Source organism: Poromitra crassiceps, assembly GCF_964638095.1.
Source record: "Poromitra crassiceps genome assembly, chromosome: 22".
Taxonomy (NCBI): Eukaryota; Metazoa; Chordata; class Actinopteri; order Beryciformes; family Melamphaidae; genus Poromitra; species Poromitra crassiceps.
Window position 1 is genome coordinate 12,995,953 of NC_139647.1, and position 27,980 is coordinate 13,023,932.

The following is a 27,980-nucleotide window of genomic DNA, read 5'->3' on the forward strand; positions in this document are numbered from 1 at the left end:
ACAGCAAAGAACCAAGATACAAACATCATCTGCTATGAATGAAATTACATGAAAGTACATAGAAGCTTTTGACTACCACACTTCCCATTGTGGCTTTTCTGTGCTCCAGAAATGTGCTCGGACATTTAAAAAAATGGCAGAGGACCTTCCACATCTCTAAGATGACGTGCTGCTGCTCAGACGTATCGTAAGTAATGTGAATAAGTGCATCTCAGAGGGGGAAAAGGGAATGCAGACTTGCCGGCCGTAGCTTGTATGTGAGCGCGATGCCCAGGCGAGGGTTGCCGCTGCAGGGCCGGGCCCGCTGGCTGTTCCTGGGCCTCTTCCTGCTCCTGGTGCTGCTGCTGTTCGCCTACCTGCTGGAGTGCACCCCTCCGGCGGACGTCAGCCTCGCCCTGCCCGGCCTGGCGGGAGAGCCCTACGGGAAGGAGTACTACCAGGCCCTGCTGCAGGAGCAGGAGGAGCGCCACCTGAACCGCGCCGCCAGCCTCAAGCGGCAGATCGCCCAGCTCAAACAGGAGCTGCAGGAGATGAGCGAGAAGCTGAAGCTGCTGCAGGACAGGAAGGAGCACCCCGGCGTGCAGGGCCTGGCCGACGCCAGAGACCAGGAGCCGGGAGACCTGCTGGAGTACCTGCACTCGCAGATCGACAAGGCAGAGGTCAACACGGGGGCGCGGCTGCCCAGCGAGTACGCCCTGGTCCCCTTTGAGAGTTTCACCTCCTCCAAGGTGTACCAGCTGGAGATGGGCCTCACGCGGCACCCCGAGGAAAAGCCTGTCCGTAAAGACCGGCGAGACGAGCTGGTGGAGGTCATCGAGGCCGCGCTGGACATCATCAACAACCCCGACGAGGAGGACGGCGTGGACGAGGACGTGCCGATGCAGAGACAGAGCTACACGGAGGGCCACTTTACTGAGGGTAAGACCTAAAGCATCTACATGTTAGACTGGTTAAAACCATCCTGAGCATGATCTCACATTCTGTTTCGCTCTATGACGTACCAGTCTGGACTCCAAGCCGTTGACAGACAACTCCTTCGACCAATCAACGTTGCCAAATCCAGTCCTTCAGCCAATCAGCGTCGGTTCCAGTCAAATCCAAATCCACTCGGAAGAACAGCGAAAAAGTCGTCTATTCTGCAGAGAAACTCCACTGGTGCATACTCCTGTTCTTGTTTAATTGTTGTTATTTGGTCTATTCCTGCAATAACTGCACTTACGGCTGTGTAAACTCTACGAACGTTAACGTTACTGCTCGTCGCTTCGGGAGCCACAGAGCCATGGGAGCAGCCATTACTGTTTTGCCAGTGGCGTCCCTGATTGGTCGGTTATGATGTCAACTATGAGGCAGGTCCCTGATTGGCCCATGGACTTTGTAATTTCTGAAAACGCTCGCCCCCTGCTGGAGGCCAAACGGAATCGCAGAAGGAAACTAAATGTAAGTTTATGTGATCCGGATGGTTTAGCAGGCTATCTACATGTGGGTCAGCACATATGAGCTACTAGACTGAGGAATGTTACAGTCCTGCCTCAGGAAAAAAGGCTTATACAATAGTCATACTGTTATGTCTTCACCGATGATGTATTTGTCTTGTATTGTCTTGTGTGGGCAGGACTGTACAGGACGGAGCGGGACAAAGGTACACTGTACGAGCTCTTCTTCGCCAAAGAGGATTCCAGCAGCTTCCGTCACGTCACACTCTTCCGCCCGTTTGGTCCCTTGATGAAAGTCAGGAGCACGTCTGTAGAAATGTCCGCAATGATCATCAACATCATCGTGCCGCTGGCGGGCAGAGTGGAAACCTTCTCCCAGTTCTTACACAACTTCAGGTGAGAATGAACGGGACTCATTTGAGTAGTTTCATCAGAAACTGTCCCTCTCTTGCTTTGCAGACAAACACTTAACACCAGCCTATTTTCTTTTCCAAACATGCATTGAATGGATGTTTGAATAGACACCATCGTGTCTAATAAGTAGGGATGCACCGAAATGAAAAATGTCGGCCCATATACCGCTAACTGATATTCACATTGCTGTTATGGCCGATAATCGATATCTACCGATGTCGATTTGATCTGTAAAACAAGTTCTTATGATAATCAAATGTCGTACATACTGAAAAACACAAGTAAACACTGAATTTCTTTATTTCCAAAACATTTGGAAAAGCTCATAAATCAGATTTACCACATTGTTTTCTCTCAATATGAACATTTTGGCCGATATCGATAACCAATTTTATTTTGCTTATTGGACCAATACCGATATGATTGCCTATATATCGTGCATCCCTACTAAAAAGATGATTTACCCTTGGGGTGCTGCTATGTGTTCCTGGTCATTTCTGTGAATAATGTATAATCTGTGTTAATGTTTCTAGGGAGGTGTGCATACAGCAGGACAGACGAGTACATCTGACTGTGGTTTACTTTGGGAAAGAGGGCTTACAGGAAGTGAAGTCCTCTTTAGAAAAAATGTCAAGGTGTGTTCATTTTGCTTTTGATGAAATTTGTCAAGATGATTAAAATCCATGGTGTCTGTCTAGTTTTATTCAAATATTTATTTTTTGTTTCCTAGGGAGGAGAGCTTCTCCAATTACACTCTCATCCCGGTGGACGAGGAGTTCTCCAGGGGTCGGGGTCTGGATATTGGAGCCCATGCCTGGAAGAAGGGTGACGTCTTGATGTTCTTCTGTGACGTGGACATCCACTTCACACCGGAGTTCCTCAACACCTGTCGTCTCCACTCCGCTCCCAGTAGGCTTTATCTATTTGCAGCTCAAGCTCTTTACACAGACACTCTTTTTGAGCTCTTGTTGACTGTTTTGAGTGTTGCTAAATGTACTGACGTGCTGCTTGCTTTTGTGTGTTTTTTAGACAAGAAAGTCTTCTATCCGGTGGTGTTTAGTCTGTACAATCCTGCCATAGTCTATGGAAATTTGGAGCTGGCTCCACCCATTGAACTCCAGCTGGTAAGGACGGTGAAAGTTCACATTTAGTGCCAAGTCGCTCCATGTCTGTGTAGAGATGGTGTAATATGTCTTTTGCTATGATCTTTTACCAGTTCTTAGAACAGTTTATTTGAGGGATTTTACTCATGGCCTGAAGGAAGACTGCTTAAGAAATCCTGTTCTGTTCAATTCACTTCACTTGTTTATGAAATTTCTTTTCAAATAGATTCACAAGAAGGATGCTGGATTCTGGAGAGATTTTGGCTTTGGAATGACGTGTCAGTATCGCTCAGACTTCCTAAATATTGGTAAGCAGTGATCAGAAAGCTTCACTCACTTAAGAAATACATCACACCCAGGTTGTTTAAACGATGGCTTTACCGGTAATCAACCCACTTTGTATCATTAATAATCTCGGTAATATAAGCACATGGGCAGTGTTTATTTCTCTCTGTGTTTTCCTCATGGAGATCTCCCATTTCCTCCTCTGGCAAAGCGCTCCGTTGTGACGCTTTTTACGCCACAACGCGTCACAACGGAGCTGCGGAAGTTCTGCTGGAGACTCTGAATCTGCTCCGAGGGCGACTCATGCTCAAATGGACGGACACACATAACACTTATACAAGCGGCTGCACCACTTAAAAAACATTTGACTTTGACTGAACCTGCAATATGTAATATCTTTTTTTCTTATCTGCTCTTAGGTGGTTTCGATCTGGAAGTGAAAGGCTGGGGCGTGGAAGACGTCCACTTGTACAGAAAGTACCTTCGGAGCGACGTGATCGTGACCCGGACGCCGGTGTCGGGCCTCTTCCACCTGTGGCACGAGAAGCAGTGCGCGGACGAGCTGACGCCGGAGCAGTACCGCATGTGCATCCAGTCCAAAGCCATGAACGAGGCCTCCCACTCACACCTGGGCATGCTGGTGTTCCGCGAGGAGATCGAGGCTCACCTGCGCAAGCAGGCCTTCAAGACCCAGAGCAAGTCCGAGGATTGAGAGGGCCCCACATTCCAGACTGCACCAACCTCGTGACTGCGAGGTGCCGGTGGCAAAGACCTGTTTACACGGATACTCTCACGGCGCTGGAAACGGAAGCGGTGCCGTGCCGTGCGTAAATTCAGCTCGAGCAGGAGCCTGGCCATTCACACCAGAAGCGCTGTGTTTTACTCTGTGCAGGTCACAACTTGTACTGACTTCATGCCTGGCTGCACACAATCGCTCACGGCTCGCCCAAAAAATAGACGAGACACGGAAATGATCACTGCAGGCCGCGAGCCGCCCGGTCGGTTTGCCCGCTCCTGCACTTCCAAACGCTACACCTCGCTTCAGTTTCCAGCGTCGGCGCCGTTAACCTCTTGTCACAGCCGACCAGCGGTAGACGGGGAAGAATGTACGAAAAACTGAACTATGATTGATGTGAAACTTCAAAACACGCCACGACTCCATCGATGAGCAGCAATAACGAGTGAAAGTGGTTCAGGTCGGGAACACTCGCACAAGCTGTCGGGACTAAAACCGATTAATGTGAAACACCTGATAATATATCTCTCGGATTTACATTGACATTGTATTGAAATCAATTCAAGCATGCAGTTAGTATGATTGTGGAAACATACATGTCTCATCTTTCATTTTAGGCAAATGCACCTGCTTTAAATGCAGCTCTTCAAAGTGCGCAATCAAGTTCTTCAACTTTTTTTTTTTTACCTACTCCCACCTCAACTATAGACTTGCACAGAACAGATTACTGTGACCTGTAGGAATGTCAGCCAATTCCAACAGACGATTCCCGGATCGAACAAGGTCAAATACAACCAGCCGTCAACATTTTTGGAGGAGCTTTGTTCTCAATAAGCAATAATATTAACTGTTGCAAAAGGGTAAGAAGTATGATTGTAGAGGTGTTTGTTTACCTTCGACAAAAGGAAAAATAATAATTGCCAGTTGATCAAATTAACAAAGAAATGACATTGCATCAATACTTGATTGACCCAAGAACCAAATTCAAGTCCCTGCTGATGCCCTCCTGTCATCACCTAGTCAGTCTTACTGTCTGCGAGTTGAGATCAAAGCAATTTACGAACCATGTTTGTTACACTTTCTAGCACATTCTATATTCTCATTAATGCCAGATCTCTATGGAGACACATTGTTTCATTTGTCTTGTATTTATAAATTGATTCAAATTGGTAACATGGTTAAAAAAAAGGGACCTTTTTATGTTAGCGTAGCCGTAGTGTGATCAAAGGGACAATCAGTCGCTGTCTTTCTTTGCTCAGGAGGTGGCGGCTTCCAAGTCCTCATCTGTTCAGTAGAGAAGCATGTTGACTACATTGTTAGAGCCAGGAACAAAGATCTCAAGCATGCAACACCTTGACGTTAGGTCTGTATGGACCAGTATTATTGTCTGTAAAGAGATTTGTAAAGATCTGTAAAGAGCACTACGATTCCTAATACTAGACTGACTGAGGTTGAATGTTACAGCCACTCATGTAAATACTTTTCTAATACATACATACTTTTTCCGTACTTGTAAGTTTAATACTTATGTCTCATGTGCCTACATGCTTATAGTGTTATGAAATGTTGGAGATTGCATTAGTCCTTGCAAGGCCATTGAAATTGTTGTTTGAAGCTGTGTTCCACAGCTGTAGATGTATTAATTTTATTCCATCTCTTGATGAGAAACGATGTTGCACTTGACCGGTGAGGATGCAGAGGAGGGACGGCGCTACACCGGGGCAAGGCGGGGGGCTATAGCCCCCTCACAAATCTGCTGCCAAGCCCCAATTAAGCCCCCTCAAGCTTTTTAGTATTTTTTTTTAATAAACAAATGTGTAAAGTTAATAACCAGCCATTCTCGATTGATTGAATTTATTTGATAATCGATTAAAAAGATACGTATACAACTGCACAGCAGGAATACATACATTTGAAAAACATCGAGGTTGAGAACACAATAAAACATCAGGGACCATGTTGGAAATAAGTGTTTACACTTTTACATGCTATCCCTTAGATCTTTTGTCTCTATCTCTATGAATAAAGTCAATCAATCAAAAGGCTTATTTCCATTGTGGACTTTTTCTTACCCTGATATTAACCTAACCAATCATCACTCCTCATACCTAAACCTAACCAATCATCACTCATCATGCCTAAACCCAACCAATCATCACTCTGCACGAATAAACCTAACCAATCACTACTCACGCCTAAACCTTTGCATGTGAAAGTTTTTGCTCAAAGATTGTTTAATTAATCAGACTGCATCCATCTTTAAGTCAGCAGGCCAGACCATATGGGATAGAGATAAAGTGTTTATCATAATAAACACTAAAATAAAAATAAATCTGAGATAGTGTTTATAAACAGTGTTTTATCTCTATGGGATATAAAAGTGATAGAGATAGGCACTGTGTCTATCTCTATGGGATATAGATCGCATCGAGATTTATCTCTATGGGATACAAATGGCATAGAGATAAGCACAGTGCCTATCTCTATCACTTTTATATCCCATAGAGATAAACACTGTTTATAAACGGTTTATAAACACTTTATCTCTGATGATTTATTTTTTATTTTACAGTGTTTATGATAAACACTATCTCTATCCCATATGGTCTGGCCTGCTGACTTAAAGATGGATGCAGTCTGATTAATTAAACAATCTTTGAGCAAAAACTTTAAAATATATATTAAATAATTCTGAAGTCATGAAAATCTACTATTTTCTTAGCACCCCCCCCCCCCCCACATATTGGTCTAGCCTCCTCCAAGCCCCCCATTAGAAAAAATCCTGGAGCAGTGCCTGATGCAGAGTGACTGTGGAAAGTGAGAGGCTGTTGAAACCCTTAGACAGGCAAGAAGTGCTTTATTTTTTCTGAGAAGGAAAGCAGGTTAAAACTGATATTACATCCTGTACTGTAGTTATTTTTTAATCAATGTCTCTGCAAATGTTACAGCTTTTTGTATACCGACAGTAGTCTTACAATGAGTCTCTCCTTAACCTAGAGGAGCAATCTATTATCTTACATGTCTTCCTTTCATGAGCAAATACACAACAATACCTTATGTAAGGAAATGGTTTATTTTCACATTTTGGCCATGAAATAAAACTTACAGAAGGTTGCATTCACTGCTATGTATTTTCTCTTAATATTTAATTTTATGATATACATTTCAGTAAACTTCAAGCCAACTTGACCAGTTCTATAATTTATTCAATAAAAAAAAAGTAAATTCAAACTAGTCAAGTTTCTTCGATTTCTTCCAACGATCTACTTTTCTTAATTTAAGACAAATGGCATACCGTAATACAATTGTATTCATTCTTATACAGTAAACTACATGAATAGAAAATAAAAAGGAAAAAGCCTCTGTCAAAACCCAGGAGAACCGACATGAAATAAACCTAATTGAGGAAGTTTCAGGCAGGCTTATTTTAATTTGATGATTGAATTAATGTATGATCTGTTCAGGATGGATCCCAATGGTCTTGTAGATCTCTTTGAGGATAAGCAGAGCCGTGTCTTCAGATTCCCTACAAAAAACAACAGGCGTTAATATGAATGCAGATCTCGCCAAAGGATCACACACAAAAGTTGAGCCATGATTGGTCTGAGAATTAAAACACTGAATTGATGATGTATTATTTCTGAAAAGGTACTTGTCCCTCCAGGATTCTTCACTATGTTGAGATGTGATGGACATTTTGGTCATTATTACCCTGGCCAAGAAGGTTATGTTTTCGGTGCCGCTTGTTTGTCTGATAGCAGGAGTGTCAGAAAAACTACGCGTCCGATTTTCATAAAAATTTGTGAAAGGGTTTAGCATGGGCCAAGGAGGAATCCATAAAATTTTGGAGCGGACTGACTCCCGAATAAGCAATAACAGCATGAATCTTGGTGCAGGTCTACGCTCTCTTGAGTGCCCTTCTACCTTCAATTCTGTGTTTATTTTTGGAAAAGGTCCAAAGGCAATCAAATGAGGATTGGTCCAATTGGCATACCCATTTCAATTTTTACTTTGAAGTAATCATTTCTAACAACTGTTGGAATCTGGGGGGGACTGATTCATTGAATTTCAACGATAGGCTTGATAAGTTCATGTGCAATGGTTAAAAGAATGAGTGTGAAGTCAACAAGAGCTCAATACCAGTAGCACAGATGACTCTGCAGGGCAAACAGGTACTCGTTGAAACTCTCAATGGGTTTCTCCTGCAGGACGTAGTCGATCCGTTTCCCTCCGTTCAGCATCCCTATCTTCACCTGGGGCTCCTCCTCTCTCTGTGGCTCAGGACTCTCTGAGATCTTGTGCTCTGTGACAAACCAATGTCATGTTATAAGTCACACTGTACACAAAACCATCTCGGGTTAAAGAGAGCATCAAACAGAAAGCTGAATTCCCAAGACTTCTTGAGTAATAACGGTACATAATGTCAACAACAATGGGGGCGGCTGTAGCTCAGGAGGTAGAACGGGTCGTCCACTAATCGCTTTGGATAAAAGAGGTCGGTGGTTCGATTCCCGGCTCCTCCAGTCTGCATGTCCTTGGGCAAGACACTGAACCCCAAATTGCTCCCGTTGGTGTGCCAGCACCCTGCGTGGTAACCTGCCGCCATCGGTGTGTGAATGGGTGAATGTACCTACTGACTGTAAAGCGCTTTGGATAAAAGCGCTATATAAATGCAGGCCATTTACCATTCAACAATCCTCAACTCTGACTTTAAACCTCTACCACAGCCATTCCCAACCTGTGGGCCACCAAATCATTTGAAAAACATTACGATTTTCGTGGGGGAAATAGTCTAATTTGTAAACAATTATTCGTTAATTAGCCTATTGCAGACAGCCCTTCATTTTTAGTTTCTGATTTCTGTGTGGTGCTGATAGACAGCTCATTTTATCGTTAAAATAAAAAGTGCTCTAATAACACAATATTTGGCCTCCGTATTGTTTACGGTCAGATGTGGGCCGCGAACCATTTTGAGATTTTCAAATGGGCCATGAGTCGGAAAAGGTTGGGAACCGCTGATCTACCACTAAGGCTTTTCTCCAAGAGGGAAGTGAAACTCACCTTCTGCCACATGCTGCTTCTCCTCCTCCTCCTTGATGCGGCTGGCCACCATGGCCAGCTCGGCCTGCAGCTGGTCAGAGGAGGTGTGAGCGCGGGCGAACTCGTTCAGCGTCTGCCAGGCGGTCTTCAGGGAGCTGATGAAGCCCTGCTTCAGGTCTGAGCCCATCCTAGTCAGGCTCTCCTTCAGCTCTGCGGCACAGAGGAAGCCATTATTAAATCCCTCAGGATGAGGAAAACATCTCAAAGATACAACTCATTTCACTACTTCACCGTTATCAGAGACCTGTGTTGAAAATGTATACAGACATGGGAAACTGTCCTGTCCTGTTTCATCTTAAAAATAGCCAAATGGGAAATGAGTCACTGCCCACCAAACTAATTTAGCCCGACCTTAGGACTATCAGCTTCTGATCATTCATACTATAAGTACATTGTAGCATCTTCAATGCAAGAATGGAGTCTTTGTATTTTATCAAAGCGTACGATTAGAGCAGCCCACCCCAAGGAGTGTTGGACAGAGTTCACAAGGGCCTGAAATGGGGAACAACATGCAGTTTGAATATTCAACCACTCTGTTTAGGATTTAATGATGACACTTAAGCGTATCAATCAGAGGTTGCGTTAGACTTTCTCATTGTCTCATTTTAACAGACAGGATCATAAAAAATCTGTCATTTGTATTATTACCTGTGTTAAAATGACAGACAGGCTCCAGATTCTTCTGTCATAGTAAAATAATTTGAACTCATATTAAAAGATGAATAAAAATGCTCAAAATAGTCAAAGTAGATGCTAAGTAGTAGTCACTAGACCAGACAAATAACTAGATTCAAGTGATTTGAGGTGAGGCAAGCAGAAACTCATGAGAAAGGATAAGAAAACTCCTGGATGTAGAGCACCATACCAAGATGCAGCCTCTTCCTCCCTTTGTGATGTGGGATCAACACAGGCTTCAAGTCCATGTCTGGCAGTATCATGGGCTCAATCCTGTAGGCCACAGGGTCCAGCTGAGAGGGAAGAAACATTTCTGATCATGAATCTAGCTATCAGAATCTGACTTTATAGTTTGTGTCGATTTCTCTAGCTTCTCTATAGACTCAGCACTCAGTCTTAATCCGTTTCACTACTGTAAGACTGAGAATATTACTATTTAAATCTTTTCTTAACGTTAGGTGGTGCTGTTGGAAGCCTTGCATCGGAGAACCAATCATGAGTGTTGTGGGCCGGCCTGCTTTCTGGGGGCAGTGACGCTCATGCAGAACCGGTGTGTCTTGCTCTATATTGGAACTATGAAACATTGCATTGCCGCTACCAAATAAAATTCTAATAATAAATGTAGGCGTGTCTGCTGCCGGCCGTTCTCGCCGGGCTCGAAGAGAAAGATTTTGACAGTGAAATTCCCAGATGTTTGGTGGTTAGGTGGCGCTGTTGGCGCCGCTCACCAAACGTCTGGAAACCGAGACTAGCTTCTCGAGCATCTCTAGCTCATCTGAGCATCACTAATGTACTGCAACTACTAATAATTACCGGATGGTAAATATTGAAGAATCCCTTGCATGTGGGCAGCTGGTAAGTCTCTTCGATCTTCTCCAGCCCCCGGACCGTCAGGAACATGCCGATTGGAGAACCCAAGGCGAAGAAATTCACTGGCTGAAAGTCCAGAGCGTGGTAGACCACTGAAACCTGTGGAGCAAAATCAAGTGTGATATTAAACTCATTTTTAACAACCCTAAACTTAAAGCTGTCCATGAAATTGTAATCTTTCTCAATGAATTTATGAATAGCAAAACTGCTTCAGAACAGTCCAACGGACATGTATCTTTCTCCCTATTTGAAATGTTTTATTCTCTGCCTCATTCATTGATATTGTCTGATGTGATTTGTATTTTCTTTACTGTGTAAAGTGTCTGAGTATTTAGAAAAGCACCATAGAAATAAAATGTATTATGTGGAAAAATCTACATTATTGACCATCCTGTTATACATCCCATTTACCTGTCCAGTTCCAACTTCAAAGTAATCGTAGTCGACGTGGCCGGAGGAGATGGTTTTGCCCACAGGAAGCTTCTTGATGGTGAGATCAGGAAGGGGTTCAGCTGCTGGTGGGGGCGCCACCTGCTGGCTGACCTCCTTGACTTGTGCTTTCTTCTCTTGACGTGCAGCCTACAGAGTCGATACAGTGAAGACATATTAAACTGAAGAAGTGAAAGGCCAGGCGTGTGAGCCTCACAGGTATTCAATGGAAAGGAATGGGTCTTTGAAGGCTCACCAGCTTATTCACTCTGTCTTTGACAAATTTGGCAATCTTTTTCCTGGGCCCAAGTGGGATTCCCATCTCTTTAAGGTCTTCAATTGTACACATAAGCTGAAAGGACATGAGAAAGAGACTAAATTAAACATACTCCAACAAGGAAGATCCTAGTTAGGTTAACACCAGAGAGGACAAGCTGCCGTCAAGTGAAGCATTGAAATAGCTGTGCTTTCAAAACGTCCCTCTATTACTTTTCCAATACCCCCTTTCTGTACAAACCAGTGCTGTTAAATAACTTGATAAATCATAAACTTAATAAATCGACAAGGAAATAGTGGGTTGAAGAATATAGCCGCTTCAATTTAAAACTTGTCAGCCTTTTAAGTAATACTATAGAGACACTGCATGAAATAGGTCACGCCCATCACAGGGGAAAGGGCTCCATTCACTTCCATATACCAGCGTCATTTTCCTTGAATTAAACATAGCTAAAAGCTGTGGTGGGCTGCGCAGACAACAAATGTAAAAAATCGCCAATTACATTTTTTTTGTACTCCGAGCAAAACAAGGAAGCCATTGAGAATTGGCGAGAAGAAAAATGTGGATCTAGCTGTCAAGGAACTAAGTTGGTGGAGTGTTCAACTTCCGTATATATGATCATGCACACGACATAGGAGAATGCCAGGATTGGCCGGGGGGGGGTAGGGTTGTTTCCCCCCGTTTTGGGCGTGGTTTCCGAATGATGACACGCACCGCAGTGTCTCTACTGGAAAACAACAATCATGCCTTTTATGACAAGCAAAGGTGGGGTTTATTCTTACAAAAGATTCAACGTCAATCCTCTCGTCATCAAAGGTACCCTTGTATTCAGACAAGCCCAGATGTTCCAGCACAGAAGAAAGATCTTCAAATTCCTCCCCTTCCTCTTTAGGCTCCTCTTCCACAGCCGGCGGCGGGGCGACGGCATGATGTGTGACAGCAGGGGGCGCCACCTGATGCGAGAAGCAGGGTTAACATCTTACTGACTATTCCAACTTAAGTTATTGCTTGAAACTAGTGATCCATGCTGTGCATCAGCACTCTGCAGAGCTGAAAACAATTATACTCAATTGCTGTACCAAGATCTGTATGTATCACAGTCAGTGGGGACAAGAGTATGCTACTTTCTAATTTCCAGATAGTAATAATTGATGCTTTATAACCTGTCTGCTGCCTAGTGGAGGACCTCCATTAGCAGAGGGGGATGCAGGAAAGCCGTTCTTCTGATTCGACAGCAGGTCAAAAAGTATCAGGGAACCTGCAAGTACAAAAGGCATAAACCCAGATCTGAATCGCTAGCAGAATCTGTAGCTACCGGTACTTGAAAATCAGAACTAAATCCAGTGGTGTTGGAACCAATACACGGGCCTATTACCTAAGCTGTGGCCCGCCACCGATGCGGCTCCTTTGTAGTCTGGGTTCCTCTGCATGAACAGGGCGTGGAGTCTGTTAATCTCTAGCGCAACTGTGTCCATGATGGTCTGGCAGTAGGTGGGGCTGTTGTAGAAGAGCACGTCTAACAAGGTCTCATTGGTAAAGTGACGTAAACGTCCAGTGCTGGGCAAGGTGATCTTCTTTATCCTCCTACAAATAAAAACAAGTAAAGAAAGTGTTCGGGGGGGGGGAAACATTATAAACATCTGTTAAGACTTTCCATGACTTTTGTTTGCTCTTCTAAAACATCTACAGCTGGTGCGAACCCGCCTCTCCTCACCTATCCACCCCTGTGGCGTCTCCATGTAGAGCTGTGTGCCACTGGACTGGCAGGAACTCCACCCGGCTGATGGCGTGCTCATCCTGCGATTTCTTAAAGTGACTCTGCAGCAGCTTCAGCGACACACTACGGAAGTCGTCCACTGGAAACGAGAAGTTCATACGGCTCATTGAAAGTGATTTTCCCATGGAAAGGACACCAGCACTGGCAACTGACATGATGCCAATGCCAGTGAACGTCAGTAAATGACTACTGACGTGCTGTTGTGTACCCATTATTATGTTCAAAACTGATTATCAAAGACAGACCAAAAGCAGGTGTTGCTCTCCAGGTGGTACTCACCACACTCCACCATACTCTCTCCAGGTGGTACTCACCACACTCCACCATGCTCCGAAACCTCAGGTCACAGACGGGACCGATTCCATGCACCATAAACACGAGATGATCCACTTGAGGGAGCTCGCCTAGAATAGATACACACACATCAAACGTTGTATTTGACCCTTTTACACCTGGCATTAACACATGTGTCTCACATCTGGACCCATGTCTTTATATGATTTACCTGTACTACATTTACACAAAAATGCATCTCCAGAATGCACATTTAGATCTGATTTATTTTTCAGATTGCCGCATTAGAACAATCCATTTTTCACAAGTACGCTTAATGCCAGGTGTGAAGGGGATCTATATTAGTACAAATACATGCTGAGCTTAAAACCCATTAATGTCCACAGTGGAATTGTATAATTTCCTTTATAGCACTTAAAAGTACTAGCTGAGCTAAGCACAAATCCATTTACATTTTTAAAATCGGTCACAGGATGAGGCTACAGCGCACGTTTTCTTAACAGCCTTTTTTAGTCTTTAGTCACAAGGGGTTAGGAACCATTTACAATAGTTTATTTGATAATAAAATTAGTAACCCCATGTGACTAACGACTAAACAAGTATGATACAGAAATGGCTAACCCTTTTTTAATATAAAAGTGAGCAAGTGGACAATATCTGTCTGTCTCTCTGTTGTCATAGGCACTGATGATGTCATAGGTAGGCATTGTGACATCATCAGTGATGTCATAGGCATTATGATATCATCAGTGACAGTGCTGACATCAGTGGTGTGAAGTTGAGCAAATTGTGCGCTACGCATGCCAATAGAGCAGGCAAATGTGCACTGTGCATGCCAATAGGGCAGGCGAGGCCATGCAGCAGCCGAGCTGCGGGCAAGGCCGCATAGCGGTTGAGCTGCGGCCCCTTTCGTTTTTAAAAGAAAATCTAATTTTGTCTCCCACGATAAATATGTGAAATTAAAAATGTGGATTTGGTCATGTGTAGCCAAATGTCTTGACAGTTTCCACAGCAGATTTTCTGTTTCTACCTCTAAAGCTGCGTTCACACCGACCTATTAAATTTTTTCGCTGGCATCGAGTTTACATACAAAGTCAATGCAAATGAGCGATTGAGCGTATATTCGCCTGGGAGAAAGATCGCTGGGCGTCCGAGCGGCAGAGACAGAGCGATAGGGAGAAAATACGCTCGTCGCCCGAGATGAAATATCCCAACTCGAGCAAAAATACGCTGGCATCAGTCGCTAGTTGTTCAACGCTGATTGGCTGCCGTGTGAGAGCGAGTCAAGGATCCCACTGGCTTGGAACAAACCGCTGGTTTATTGTGTGGCAACAAACTGCATTGACAGGCTGACAGCTGACATGAAGTGAAGTCTGTACTACCGGTATGGAGCTCGCATTAGGAGCACGCTGATAGGCTTAGCTTGTAAACAACGACGGGGGCTCGTAGTGGACAAACAGCATGACATTGCGTAACGTTATAACCCCCACATGTCCGTCAATTCGTGTGCCTGTTGATGAGCGATTTAAACAGAGCGACAGAGCGATTCCAAAGGGTTGAATCAAGCGACAGAGCGAAAAATAATTATCTCGGTGTGAACACAGCTATGTGGGGCTTTTCCTTAACATACCGTAAATTCCGGACTATAAGCCGCACCTTTTTTCCCGTTTTTTGGCCTTTTTTGGCCCCTGCGGCTTATATAACGGTGCTTCTTATCTATGGATTTTTCCCCCCCAAAAAAAAAAAAAAATCTCTCTTTTTTAGCACTCTTTCTAACTATAAATCCACTTCTGTTTTAATTTCCTCTCTTGCCCTCTTTTCACCACACTGTATGACACTGTATGACACTGTATGACACTGTATGACACTGTGTGCACTGTAAATAACAACACAGGTGGTGTTGTGTTATGTTGTTTTGTTGAAATGTTAATAAATGGGAGCATTACATATGGTAATTAAACATTAAAACACAATAAAAAAAATAAAAAAAAATAAAAAAAATACCATTAAAACACCCGCGGCTTATAGTCCGGTGCGGCTTATATAAGAAAAAAATTGTCAACTTTGCAGGTGCGGCTTATACACCGGTGCGCCTTATAGTCCGGAATTTACGGTACTAAATATAGCCATTAATGGGTTAACAGGCTTTTCTCCTCATTATGCCTACAGCTAGCTAGTAGCAGCTAAAGAGGTACTTGACTACCATCAGGCACGTCGTCATGGTCATCATCAATGCCTCTCTTGACCACTCTGGGCCTGGTCTGCCCGTCCTGAGTCGTGCCCCACTCGTCCGGCATGGCAGAGGGCTGAAACTGGACTATCACCTGCAGACACAGAGAACAAGGCCTCATCACTCACTGAAAGCATCTATAACAAACGGCAAAGTCCACTCAACAGGATTAAATCATCACAAGACCACCTCTTTTCACCTTTTAATCAGACTACTATGGTTTACCTTTGGATTGTGCATGACAATGGTTTCCCCCGATGGGAACTCCAGCCTGCGGTGCCACTGGTTGGTAGACACAGCTTTCTTATATTCTCCCTGGAGAGGGGAGACAAGAATATCCTTCACACACTGTAGAGGTAGGGGTATGCTGGTATAGCGTCAGGTTAATACTGGTATGGATCTACCAGGAGTTTAACCAAATAAATATGAAAGCCTCACATTACAGCTAACGCACTAAATGCAGAATTTGCATGGGAACAGACAACTTTGAATGAAAGCAACAGCATTAAAAAGGGGAGGGGGAGATGATATTTTAGCCATATGCCTCTGCCCTACCTACGACTAACAAGACAAACTCCTCTCAGTCTACTCAACCAGGACTTTCTGACTGATACAGGGTCAACACAACACATCTGTTTCTGGTCATAGGCGGTGGTGGGACAAACCTCCAGCTTGTCACTAAACTCCTCGGAGTAGGGAATGAAACGGCTGTCTGTATCCCCTTTGTAGAACCAGGTGCAGCGGCGGACCTCTGTAGGCTCCTCCTCCCAGTACACCGCAGTCCGCATGCGGTCGTACAGCTGCACGTCGTAGCGCCCTCCGTCTGTACGCACGATCACATTCTCTGGGTCTGGTTGAACTGACGGAAGAAAAAGGCCAAGAGGATTTCAGAAGGGTTACATCAGTTTAAACACATTATGCCTGAGTTGTGGTTCAACTTTCTTTGGATAAAAGCATCCACCAATGTATGTCCTCTCACCTGAGTTGAACGTCTCCTCCAGCTGAATGGAGTCGATGATGCTGAAAGGAAGCCAGATGCTCTTTGATTCCACTTGTTTGCAGAAGAACCAGTGAGGCTGAACGGGCTCGTAGATATTGTAGTGGTACTGCATCATGGGATTGGCGGGGACTAACGCCCCAGCAGTGGTGGCCGCAGGTGGAGGCACCTGCATCTGTGTGGGAGGGGCCTAAAGAGAGAGAAACATCGACATACATAAGTTTTCCCTCTCAATCGTCATTTATATGACCCAGTGGAATTGTGTGGCGATGTGTTTATCTGCAGAGAAAGTGCCCTCTGGCTGTATTTTCATGTTTTCACAATGATCTGGTGTGTCCGAGGGACGTTTCTTGCCGGCAATTTGAGCAGTAGACCCACACAGGGGCGTGGCGCCTGCAACACATAAGCGTGCACACACTGCACAGTCTGTTCTCTCATTCAAATGATGCGGTATCTGATAGGACGATCGATCGCGGTGTTTTTATGTGACTCAGTTCTCCCTCTCTCTCCTCTGCTGTGTGGAGACAGGCTCTATGCGGCTGTCTGTGTGTCTGTGTTTTGTCACCCAAACATGACATGACATGCAGAGCAGCACCACAGTAAAAAGTATTCAAAATGCGGAAATGTGCACTGCTCGCTCATTCACTGTCGACCTCGCTCAACCACCGAACCTCGCTCTCTCTCTCTCTTCACTCCTGAGTGTGGAGCCCCTGGAACGGGGGGGGGGGGGGGGGGGGGCATCTTTGAATGCAGTCAGTGTGTTTACAAGCGGCAAGCTAGAAAAGTTGCATATTAGTATACCTTTAATTGATACCAACTGAGGTACTCGCAAAGTTAAAAATGCATCTGACAAACCCAACAACAACATGATGACACAGTTGACTGATTGAGTCGGTATATCTACCTTTGTGAATGTTGGTCCCGACTGTGGGAATGTTTGTGGCGGAGAGCCAAGAGAGTAGGGATTCTGCTGCGGTGTGTGGGACGGCGCCAGCGGCTGGACCTCCGGAGCAGGCATATAAGGGCTGGCTCTGCTGCTGATGGGGGTGTGGCGGTATGGGTTATGACCACCATGGTTCTGACTCTGCTGGGGTGTGTGGGAAGGGGGTGGGGTCACCGCGCTGGGGGGAGGAGTGTGTCGCCCCATAGGGCTCTGGTAAACTGCACTACTGCCAAATGGCAGAGCGGGGTTAGCTTGCGGGCCAGGCGGCGGCGGGGCCATGCCAACACCACTGGGAACAGAGACTGGACCGCTTGTTGTCGGCGCCACTGAAAGCGCTGGCGGAGGGCATGGCTGATGATGGCCTATGGAGGCGAACGGGTCACTGCTGGTTGCAGGACTGGAGAAGTAGCTGAACGTAGAGGGGGCTGGTGCATTCCCAGAGGTCTGACCTAGAAAGCTGTCTTCTTCTCCAACATCAGTGGAATCATCTAAAGAACATCAAAATGGAGAAAATGAATAAAAATATACATTGTCTGTCAATTGAGACAAAATGATGTAATTCGGTTATGAACAACTCATACTAAGTATTTGTTTGACATATAGTCAACATGATGTTACTGACTCAACCTATCCTTGTTGTTATTTAATAACACTTCAGATGGAGGACAGTCTAACCAAACCCCATCGATGTCAATGGGGCTAAAATGGCAGACAAACAAACAAACAACATATTGTACTGCTGACACGATAAACAACAGCTGACACTGACAGCCGTTGAGTGACAGAGAGTTTCGTTATCTTTGCTTGGGAACAGGCCAACTAGCTAGCCTGCTAATGCTGCTAACGTCAACGCTCTAATGTTTTAGACATTTCCTGCCTTATCGTTTTAGCTCACCTCCCGACAACACCGCTGGACCAGTGGCCTGACTCACTGGTATGAAAGGCAAATTGAAGTTAAACTCCGGAGCCGCGCTGAACAGTAAATTCGCACTGGGATTGGGAACGTTATTATTTTTTCTATCAGCCATTTTCCACACAATTACACGTAGCCAGACAGGAGCAAGCAAACCCGGAACTCGACACAGGTTTCCCCCTGCGTTCACAATCTATCGCTAATCTGTAATCCTAAACAATGGACACAGCGGGTCAAGTAGCGCTACAGATTGTTTGCAGATCTGATAAATCCACGCAGGTCATTGTTGGCTGTAGAAAAAGAATCTATGAAAAAAACTGAAGTTTTCTTCCAGTACTGCCACCTATAGGTGTGAAAGACTGCTTGCCTTGCACTATGCAACTTTACATTGTCCTTTCAAATTTTAGTGATTTTGTTTTTCTTCTGAATTGATAAAATACCCAACATCAAAACATAAATCACACCCTCCTTATTTAAGAACATTAGGTACGTAAAATAATCAAACGCCCTTGCTGCCAGTGCGATAACTCCGCTCTCCGGTTAATCTGGGTGTGCAAAACAAGCGCACTACTCTCTTCGACTAGTGACGCAAATTTCCCGCCCTCAGACCAGACACTCCTCTCCTGTGCTGTCGCTCTCTCTCTGAAAGTGGAGATTGACAAACTCTCTTTATAACGGTGTTTTCAGATACTTTTGTTTTGCTTTTTTTAAATATACTTTTGGAGTTTGTTAGTGGCTAATGATGCCTTCTACCCATGACTGGATCAACAACCCTCTGGGCGTTGTTGAAGGGATGTTTGGTAAGGCACTACTCGGTACCCTCTTCTTGCTTGACAGCTAAGGCTAGTTTGCTAACTACCATGCTCATCACATGCAGTCGTAACCGGTGTTTTTTCACCACTTTCCCGTCCTTCAAAATAAGTTGCTGTGCCTATTGTTCAATCTGATGACACGAAGAGAAGAGTAAGTTAACGTTATCTATATAAAGTCTAAAACCAGTTTAGAGGACCGGTGGGTGCTCACGGATGAGGAATACAGCAGCAGCATCAAATAGGACTGCACTGACTGGAGTACATGGATCATCTTAAAAAGTATTTGGTGCAGATCAACACACTGACATGACGTGTGTGTTTTAACTAATGATACTGTTCTCAAAGCCAATGCTAGCTGTCATTCTAATGACCTGCTGTTACTTTAGCCTTTTAACACAAATAACATTTTGCACTTCTTGATATAGCTTCTTCCCAGAATGACCCAAACTCTGGATGGGAAGCTGAAGCAGTGGAGTTCTTCAAAGATCAACTGAAAGACAAGGAGGCTCATACCCTGGTAATGTGGCACTGGATCTTCTTAGCATATCGCCCATTATTGTCTGAGACTACAGGTCATCATCACGCTCATTGGTATTTACAGCCTTTGTTTTCATTTGAGTATCTATCTTCATATCACATCCAGGTTCCATCTTTGAACGACGTCCCTCTGCACTACCTGAAGCCCAACTGCCTGGTCAAATTTCGCTGTTTAATCCAAGATATGTTCGATCCCGAGTTCTACATGGGAGTGTATGAGACCGTTGATCCTGCAACCAAGGCCAAAGTAAGCACAGATCCATATCCTTATAACCCCTCTCCCTCATGCTTTATGAGTTTCCAGCACTGGCATCCTGCATTTGATCCTCAGTCATTTGATGTCACTTTCTGACGATCCCTAGGTTCTGAAATGTGGGAAATACAAAGACGTCACCGAATGTGGGGTAAGTCTGCCTCATTCAAACCATGAAGGAATCCATAAACGCCTCATTTCAACTGCAAGAACTACACGTGCTGGCATTTGTTCATGGCCCTTTCCATCTTCAGGTGGATTTGAATTCCACAAACACGGTGACTGCCGACAGACAGACCTTCTACTGCGTGCCTATCCCTGGAGAAAATCCCTGGGTGAAAGAGATATCCTTATCTTGTCCAAATTGTCATACAATACTGTACATGATGGAAGTGCCCCTCAAACATGAAACATTTTATTATGTATTCTTTTTTTTCTTTTTCTTTTTTTACCTTTATTTATACAGGGGGAGTCTCACTGAGAGCAATGCTCTCTTTTTCAGGAGTGCCCTGTTCACATTCACACACACATTCATACCTGGAAGCTGACCAGTACAACCACAGTCTGATCTGCTGGCCACTGATCAGCTCCACTTTGTTGTAGTAGCCTGTCTGTGTGAAAATGTTTTCAGATGATTTGCTTGGTAGTCGGTCCCTAGTTTTCCTTAATTCTGTCACACAGCTATGCCGGCTGTAGCCAAGCAAGCGTTGTTCCTTCCACCTCTTATGTCCCAAGCAGGCAGAAACGCAGCTACGAGGAGGACGACGACATGGACACACAGCCCCAGAAGCAGAGGGAGCCACACACTGGTACGGGCTGTTTGCAAATGGAAATGAGTAAATGTATAGATTAAGATCAACTCGAAGGAATGTCCACTAACTACTTTTGATGCTGCTGGAGGAGGGGGGGGTATTAAATATTGTTATTTTTATTGATATGAACTGTTAGCAATGTCACATTGTGCATGGGCAGTCACTTAACTGAAGTAGACATAGTTAAGGCAGGTTGTTGTGGGAAAGTAAAACTTGTGGAATGCAGTGAATCCTCATGAATTAAAAATGGAAAAATCCTCATACTGATTAGCGTCACACAGTATGATGAATCCTCATCATACTGATGAGGATTTTTCCATTTTAAATGGAAACTGCTCCCTCTTTCCTCTGCAGGACCTCAGAGTCACACAGAGCCGCATCCACATGGCAATGGTGACTGCAAGCGGCAGGAGACAGAAGCTCCTTCCAACCAGACAACATCTGCCTCCCATCTCGACCTCAACTTCCCCCTGCCGGGAGAGAAGGGCCCGTCTTGCCTAGTCAAGGTATATTATCAGCCTCTACTGGTGGGTTTAGGTACCTCTCCTCTTATCCCATCTTTTTCACTGTAGCAGTAATCTGGCCTCTGTGGATGTGATGTTTACTGGCTGATTTGCGTGTCTGCCGTCGAGGGACAGTCAGATGGTCGTAAATTGTTGCATGAGAAGGGATGTCGGTGACATTGAATATGAGATTACATAAAAGCAAATCTAAAGGGGTTTTTAATAAGTGATTTCAAAAGTGATACCGATTCATCAGCAAAGATTATATTTAGGTGTAGAACGGAAACTAAACGGATGGTACTTGCTCACTGTTGGCAGGTGTACAAAGACTGGGACAGCTTCAAACTGAACGACACACTGGAGGTGTACGGGATCCTCTCGGTCAGTCCTGCCCTCAGCGCTCTGGCCGAGGAGAAGTAAGACACTTCTTGGCTTTTGTTTTTGGTTTAGTTTTGATTTCCCTCCGGTCGTGATCTGTGCATCTGTTTTGTTGCTCACTCTTGCGTATCCGTCCCCACCCCCCAGAGATGCCTCCTCGTCCCTCCTGGACCCTGCAGAGTGCATGGAGACGGCCGAGGAGCAGAGAGTCCACAGCCCGCCGGCCTCGCTGGTCCCTCGCCTCCACATGCTGTACGCCAAGCCGCTGCCACACAACAACCCTCTGCTGCCCCCAGAGGCCTTGGCGGACAACAGTGCCTGTAAGAATGCAGAGCTTGAATGCCATGTGTTACCATGGTTTTTTTTTTTCTCCCTTCCCCCAGGCCAATCACTCAACCTAATTATAGTGGTGGTAACTGCAGTTATCAAGTAGGCGAAGTTTCCTCGTGTATGACTGTAATTGCCATTGATTATGGATATTTCAACCTAGCTTTTGAGAAATGCGTTCCCTCGCGGGCGGCGCGCTGACGTTTCCTATGTCCCAATCAATCAGAAGAGATCCTCATTTGAAGGCAGCAGCACCTCCGCAGGGATGCTGAAAATTCTCAGTAGAGCTGAAAGTCAGTGCAACTCTGGACATGTAGTGGGTTGTCATGCCTATCATACGCTGCATAGAGGCGAACGTGAACAAACTAACCAGGCTTGTCAGGTCGAGCCAAAAATGACGTAACAACTTGCAATCCACTACAAAATATTGAATTGTTGTCACTGTCGACCGCACAGTCTGTGGCTTCTTCCAGAGGAGTAGGATTTAACGAGTTATGGAAATTGTCTATTTCCAGGATAACAGATATTGCGTACCCCCCCCCCCCCCCCCTTAACCATTTGTCTTGCCCTGTAAGTGCTAAGGCAGATGAGTGTATGGGGCCTCATTAACCCAGCTATTTTAAAAAATGTTACAAAATTTTAATAAATGGACAAAATCCTTTTTGTACCTTTTGTGAAGGTCAGAACGGGCTGCAATTTCACGTTGAGTGGCAGGTGATTCTAGGACGACGACGGAGCAAACACAATATAAGTACTGTACTGCCACAGGAAGTGTCAACGCAATCACAAGTAATTGGCTGACTCACGCGGTTCGAACATAAGGTGAACCGAGAAACGGAAACCTGGGGGTCATTTAATATTGCCAGGCTTTCTGAGAAGAAGAAGACGAATCCAGTGAATGTCCTCTAAGCATGTCTGTTAGACTCCACATGCACGCAGTCGCCATAACAACGACGACTCATTTGAACTCGTTGTCCTTCCTCAGTTTTGTCTTCGACCCTGAGCGAGATGGCTTCTGTCAGGACGGAGCTGCTCACTTACCTCACTCGCATCCTCCTCGGAGATGGGCTGGCTGCCGAGTACCTCATCCTGCATCTCATCTCCAACGTGTACGTACGTCTCGCAGAACTCCTCAATCTGCAACGCCATCACCGGGCACACACTCCTGCCTTTAGTTTTGTGGCTGCAGGCCAAAACGGATGCAATCTCCTTTTTTTCTAAATGAGGTTATTTTTGTCACTTGTAGGTACGCTCGACGAGATGTCCTCCCACTGGGCAAATTCACCTTGAACCTGAGCGGCTGTCCCACCGTCGCCTCATACACCCAACAGCTGTACTGGATCATCCAGCAGCTTGTGCCTTGTGTGAGTGATCCATCGCTTCAAGAGACCATCTCTGCTAGTTTGTTTTGGTTAGATGATTGTGAAAGACGGTGCCTTGTGTGAGTGATCCATCGCTTCAAGAGACCATCTCTGCTAGTTTGTTTTGGTGTTAGATGATTGTGAAAGACGGGGGGTGTCTGGGTAAGGTAGAGGTAACAGACATTCCGACATGCAATTGGCCCGTGTCTGTGGGTGGAAAGCCGGTGGGGCACTAGTGTCTCCTCTCATCGGTCGGGGGCGCCTGTTCGGGTGGGGGGGGAGGGCAACTGGGCGAAATAGCGCGATCCACGCACATGTATCAGAGGAAGCATGTGCTAGTCTACAACTCTCCCCAGATCGGCAGAGGGGGGTGGAGAGCAATGACTGGGACAGCAGGGGGAATTGGCCAAGTAACACTTAGGGAGAAAAGATTATGAAAAACGACACGTTTAATGTCTTGCTCAATGTGGGTGGAGTAACCAAAGGTGCATGACACTATATATTACATGTATGAATATCATATCAAATCTAATACTTGGTATTAAAAAAATAATCGCCCCTTGCAGTCATACCATCTGAGCATGAGCCTCCAGAACATGAACCGGCTGCGGGTGGTGCCTAAGAAGGACTATGTGGCCAACCGGCTCGTGAGCGGAGCGCTGCAGCTGGCCAGGAACACCTCCCTCTTCTTGGACGAGACCCAGCTGGAGCAGGGACAGCTGGACACAACAGGTGAGGCCTCTGGAAGCCACTAGGGGACGACGCTGCGACATGTGGCATCGGCTAATAATGATCAGACTCCGAGACTCCATATACTCACGGAGTAGCAGACAAACTCTGTAGCACGTTGAGCGCAGTTAGTTAATATCCTCCCAGTCCAGCCTTTGGATTTGCATGATTTGATTGTGTGTGTGTGTGTGTGTGTGTGCTTTGTGCCGTAGGTGTGCGGAACGTCACGGCGCTGGGGAACGTGATCTCGTGGCAGAAGGTTGATTATGACTTTAACTACCACCAGATGGAATTCCCCTGCAATATTAACGTGCTCGTCGCGTCAGAGGGCCGCTCGCTGCTGCCGGTAAGGACAAAAGTTGGAAGAGGCGCACAAGTGGGAGGGCACACATCAACCCCTCCAACCCCCCCCCCCACACCACCTGCACCCCCACCCGCTGGCCCGGGAGGGGTTAGGTTTCCGCCAACCTCTCATGAGGCTGACACGTGTCAGGACGCTGGGGGTTGTTTCCAGCCAGCGTCATGCTGGCATGTCCGCCGCCATTGGCCGGCGGCAGCAGCCCCTCCAGCCGCCGGGTCTCGTTGCGTTGCGAACAGCCCGAGGAATGTGCTCTGTGCTATTCCTGTGTGTTGCTCTCATAGGGTTGCCAGGGTGGCAGCTGTGTGCCACAGTGACAGGAACAATCCTGCGGGAGGCGTCAGACTGGGCCAGTGATTAGACTGTAGGGAAGGGCAGCCAGTAATAAACAGCTCGCAATGGCAGATTAGAAAATTCAGAAGTGCGTGGCTTTGTTTGCATTGAGCTGCGATAGACCCTTTTCACGGGGGCCATTTTGTGTCGAAAAGGCAGGGTAAACAGCACAGGTGCAAGCAAAACACTAATGAGGGTTTCCAACTTCCATGATTGTATGTTGGAAACCTTCATTACTGTTTTGCTTACACCTGTTTACCCTGCCTTTTTGACACAAAATGGCCCCTGTGAAAAGGGTCTATTTTGTGACAAGCAGCTGGAGGCCCAAACCTACATGTACAGTCACTACACTCACTAGGCTGAATTGAAATATATTTTTTTATTTTATTTGAGGATGTCCCAATCAAAGTAGGTCTGCACACAGCATTACTGCTTCACACACAAAAATCTCCCCCCGGCACTGAATATCTCTCTCTCTGTCTCGTTGATCCCCCCCACAGTCGGACTGTCAGGTGCACCTGCAGCCTCAGGTTGCCCCGCCCGACATGGAGGAGTATCTCAGCGCCATCCACACGCATCCGCAGGCGGCGTCGCAGCTGAACAAATTCCGGCTCTACCTGAGCGTGGCTCGAACGCTGGAGTACAGTATCGCTGACGAGGTCACGAAGGTGAGGCACAGGAGTCTTCTTCCAGCTCGACTCTGCTTGCTGTCGTGACGTAGGAGAGAAAGTGGGGCAGAAAATCAAGTTAAACCACATTTCTTCAAATTGTACACAAACTAAATTGTCATGTCTTGTTTGTCGGGACTGTTAAATATGAAGGATTAAAAGGCATGAGGAGAGAGTGATATGATTGGTTCTATCCTGCATGTACCCAGGAAGTCTGATGATTGAAGTTCGATTTGACTGTGGTTGTCGGCTGTTTTGCCACCTGTCTGTGTGCATTAGGCTGCACTTTAACCGCTTCTTCCTTCTCTGGTGTCCTCAGGCGGTTGAGGATGACTTTGTCGATATGAGGAAGGACGATCCCCAGAGCCTATCTGCTGAAGACTTCCATAGGATGCTTGTTGTGGCAAGGTGGGCTGTGATTACGTTTGTTATTATTGTCCTTGATCTGGTTAGAATAATTTCCCTAAATGTGTATGCAAAGTGGTGCAAAGTGCTCAGATCAACAAGCAAATAAACAAACCTACAATAATCTATAAAAGATAATAATATTAACGATAAAGATGTCGGACGTGATTTGAAAATAGGGTGACAAACAATACATGTAGGCTAATGCAGTGAGAATAAAGTGGTTAAAAGGCATTATAAATATGTGGGCTGCATACTAGGCCAGTGACTGTCAAATGGGGGTCCGCGGGGACCCCCAGGGTTCCTTGAGGGGGTTCCAGGGGGTCCCCAGCAAAAAGGGGGGTAATTTATTTTCGCTATAATTCCATTCATAAGTAACACAATGACTATTTTGGTCATGGGTTTTATACACTTTCTGTAATAAAACATCTAAAGCATCAATCTTATTATCATATGGGGGACCATGGGACACAATCCTATCAAATGGGGGTGCGTGGTCTAATCTTTGTCAGTTTAGGGGTCCTTCATGTGAAAAAAATGTGAGAACCACTGGCATAGGCAATTGAAATGCTATTGCACCGTTTTGCACATTGTGTCTGCAAGTTGCAATGTGTGAAGTTGGTAACTTGTGGCTGACTGTGACACTGTGGTCAGGCTGCTGTCTCTGAGCCTGGGGCAGACTTCTCTCTGCACAGACGGCTGGCTCAGGGCCAAACACATGGAGGTGCTGCGACGCGGCCGGACGGAGCAGCAGAAGTGTGTCAACGGCAACGAGCCCTGAGATCAAATAGCCAGCGTGCGTGTGTGGGACGGATCAACTGTGATGATGACACTTTCCTTTTTTCATACTAAACAAAAAGAAGCAAAAGCTTGTAATAGTTGTTTTTCATATGTTAATAAATGGCTCATGTTCTCTTCTAACTTTTTACCTTATTGAGGTGCAAATAGGAGTTTTCGCAGGACGCCATAATGATAACATAACTTGTTGAACCGGTCATGTTAATGGGACGAGATGTACGTGTCACTTAAGCCTTAAATTAAAATCACAGCCTGTGTATTTGTGGGATTCTTGCCAATGATTTCACACGATGTTGCTGCAGACCGAATTTTCTAGTTTTATACAAAATTATCCAAAAGTTTAATATGTAAATAAAGCAATGAGGTCTGTTTTCTTGTTTTTTTGTCCTCGTCAATGTTCATTTGGCCGATGTTACCATGGAAACTGTTGGGTGTGATTTGTCATTCTTGGATTTGACAATAAACCTCATGCAAACACTTGTTCACTCTTATACTTTTATTCCAGTGGAATATCTTCTCGGACAACAGTGTACAGCGCACTTTTGTTATCAAGTAACACACCCAAAGAGGATAAGAATAAATAGGATATTTTAATATACAATAAAATCTGAGTACACCATGGAAAACGATGACAACAGTCAGTTAAAGAAGTGAAAGTACGACCACAGACGTTCAGAGATGACACGGTGCTAAATGCTGGAAAATGTGCTTAAAACGCAGTGCAATCATATGCTTAAGATTTAGAATTTGCACGATAACGCAAATGTCATGGTACATTATCCACAGACAGGATCCTTATGGGAAAGGAAGCCAACTACAGATAACAAAATGAAGAGGTGGTTTCAAAAGCACTTGGTGTAAAAAAAACAACAACCCTCACCCAGAAAATATCAGATCAAATATAACGATACCGGCTTTTGCATATAAAAAGGAAAAAAAAACAGACGCTACTCTCCTAGCATTGTGGTCTACTACAGGAATGTCAATACGATTAGTTTCATACAGCAAAATTTAGGTCAGAATGGTTTCTGGTTCAACTGAGAACTGCTCCACTGTTTGCATTCCTGAATGAAGTAACAACAAAAATGTAATCTCCCCCTTCCCCTTTGCACATAAAGCCTTGCATTTCTATTGCATTACAGCAGTCATCTTAAAGCTTTGGCAGCACCAGACAATATCAGTAGGTTCAACAACTCACAGCCACCCCGTTATAACAACGTAGCACCCACA

The 27,980-nt window shown here is 45.2% G+C and overlaps 3 protein-coding genes across 4 annotated transcripts; 2 read left to right on the top strand and 1 right to left on the bottom strand.

The window, feature by feature from the left end:
- The first annotated feature begins 230 nt into the window (after positions 1-230).
- Positions 231-4,077, top strand: csgalnact2 (chondroitin sulfate N-acetylgalactosaminyltransferase 2). The gene is made up of 7 exons (XM_083658154.1): positions 231-918; positions 1,613-1,829; positions 2,381-2,482; positions 2,578-2,756; positions 2,877-2,971; positions 3,177-3,258; positions 3,655-4,077. Exons 1-7 carry the CDS (start codon positions 267-269, stop codon positions 3,945-3,947), a joined length of 1,620 nt encoding a protein of 539 aa, XP_083514280.1. The 5' UTR covers positions 231-266; the 3' UTR covers positions 3,948-4,077.
- A 2,727-nt stretch (positions 4,078-6,804) lies between these two features.
- Positions 6,805-18,591, bottom strand: sec23ip (SEC23 interacting protein; the record flags this gene model as incomplete). Its single annotated transcript, XM_083658008.1, has 18 exons — positions 6,805-7,497; positions 8,112-8,274; positions 9,033-9,221; positions 9,937-10,039; positions 10,560-10,715; positions 11,028-11,195; positions 11,302-11,397; positions 12,105-12,275; positions 12,486-12,580; positions 12,698-12,906; positions 13,037-13,178; positions 13,414-13,503; positions 15,597-15,717; positions 15,849-15,938; positions 16,289-16,482; positions 16,603-16,810; positions 17,525-18,051; positions 18,459-18,591. The coding sequence occupies 18 exons, from the start codon at positions 18,589-18,591 to the stop codon at positions 7,416-7,418; spliced, it is 2,937 nt and encodes a 978-aa protein (XP_083514134.1). The 3' UTR covers positions 6,805-7,415.
- Positions 18,592-19,192: 601 nt separating this feature from the next.
- On the top strand, positions 19,193-27,193 carry mcmbp (minichromosome maintenance complex binding protein). 2 transcript variants are annotated; one of them, XM_083657995.1, is made up of 16 exons: positions 19,193-19,276; positions 19,714-19,805; positions 19,932-20,072; positions 20,188-20,229; positions 20,333-20,422; positions 20,758-20,887; positions 21,245-21,396; positions 21,712-21,809; positions 21,919-22,091; positions 23,084-23,207; positions 23,345-23,462; positions 24,026-24,191; positions 24,401-24,534; positions 25,380-25,547; positions 25,867-25,955; positions 26,607-27,193. In XM_083657995.1, exons 1-16 carry the CDS (start codon positions 19,216-19,218, stop codon positions 26,731-26,733), a joined length of 1,905 nt encoding a protein of 634 aa, XP_083514121.1. In that variant the 5' UTR covers positions 19,193-19,215; the 3' UTR covers positions 26,734-27,193. The 2 variants fall into 2 exon arrangements, with proteins under 2 accessions (XP_083514121.1, XP_083514122.1); XM_083657996.1 differs by lacking the exon at positions 19,193-19,276 and adding an exon at positions 19,434-19,567.
- The last annotated feature ends 787 nt before the right edge of the window (positions 27,194-27,980 follow it).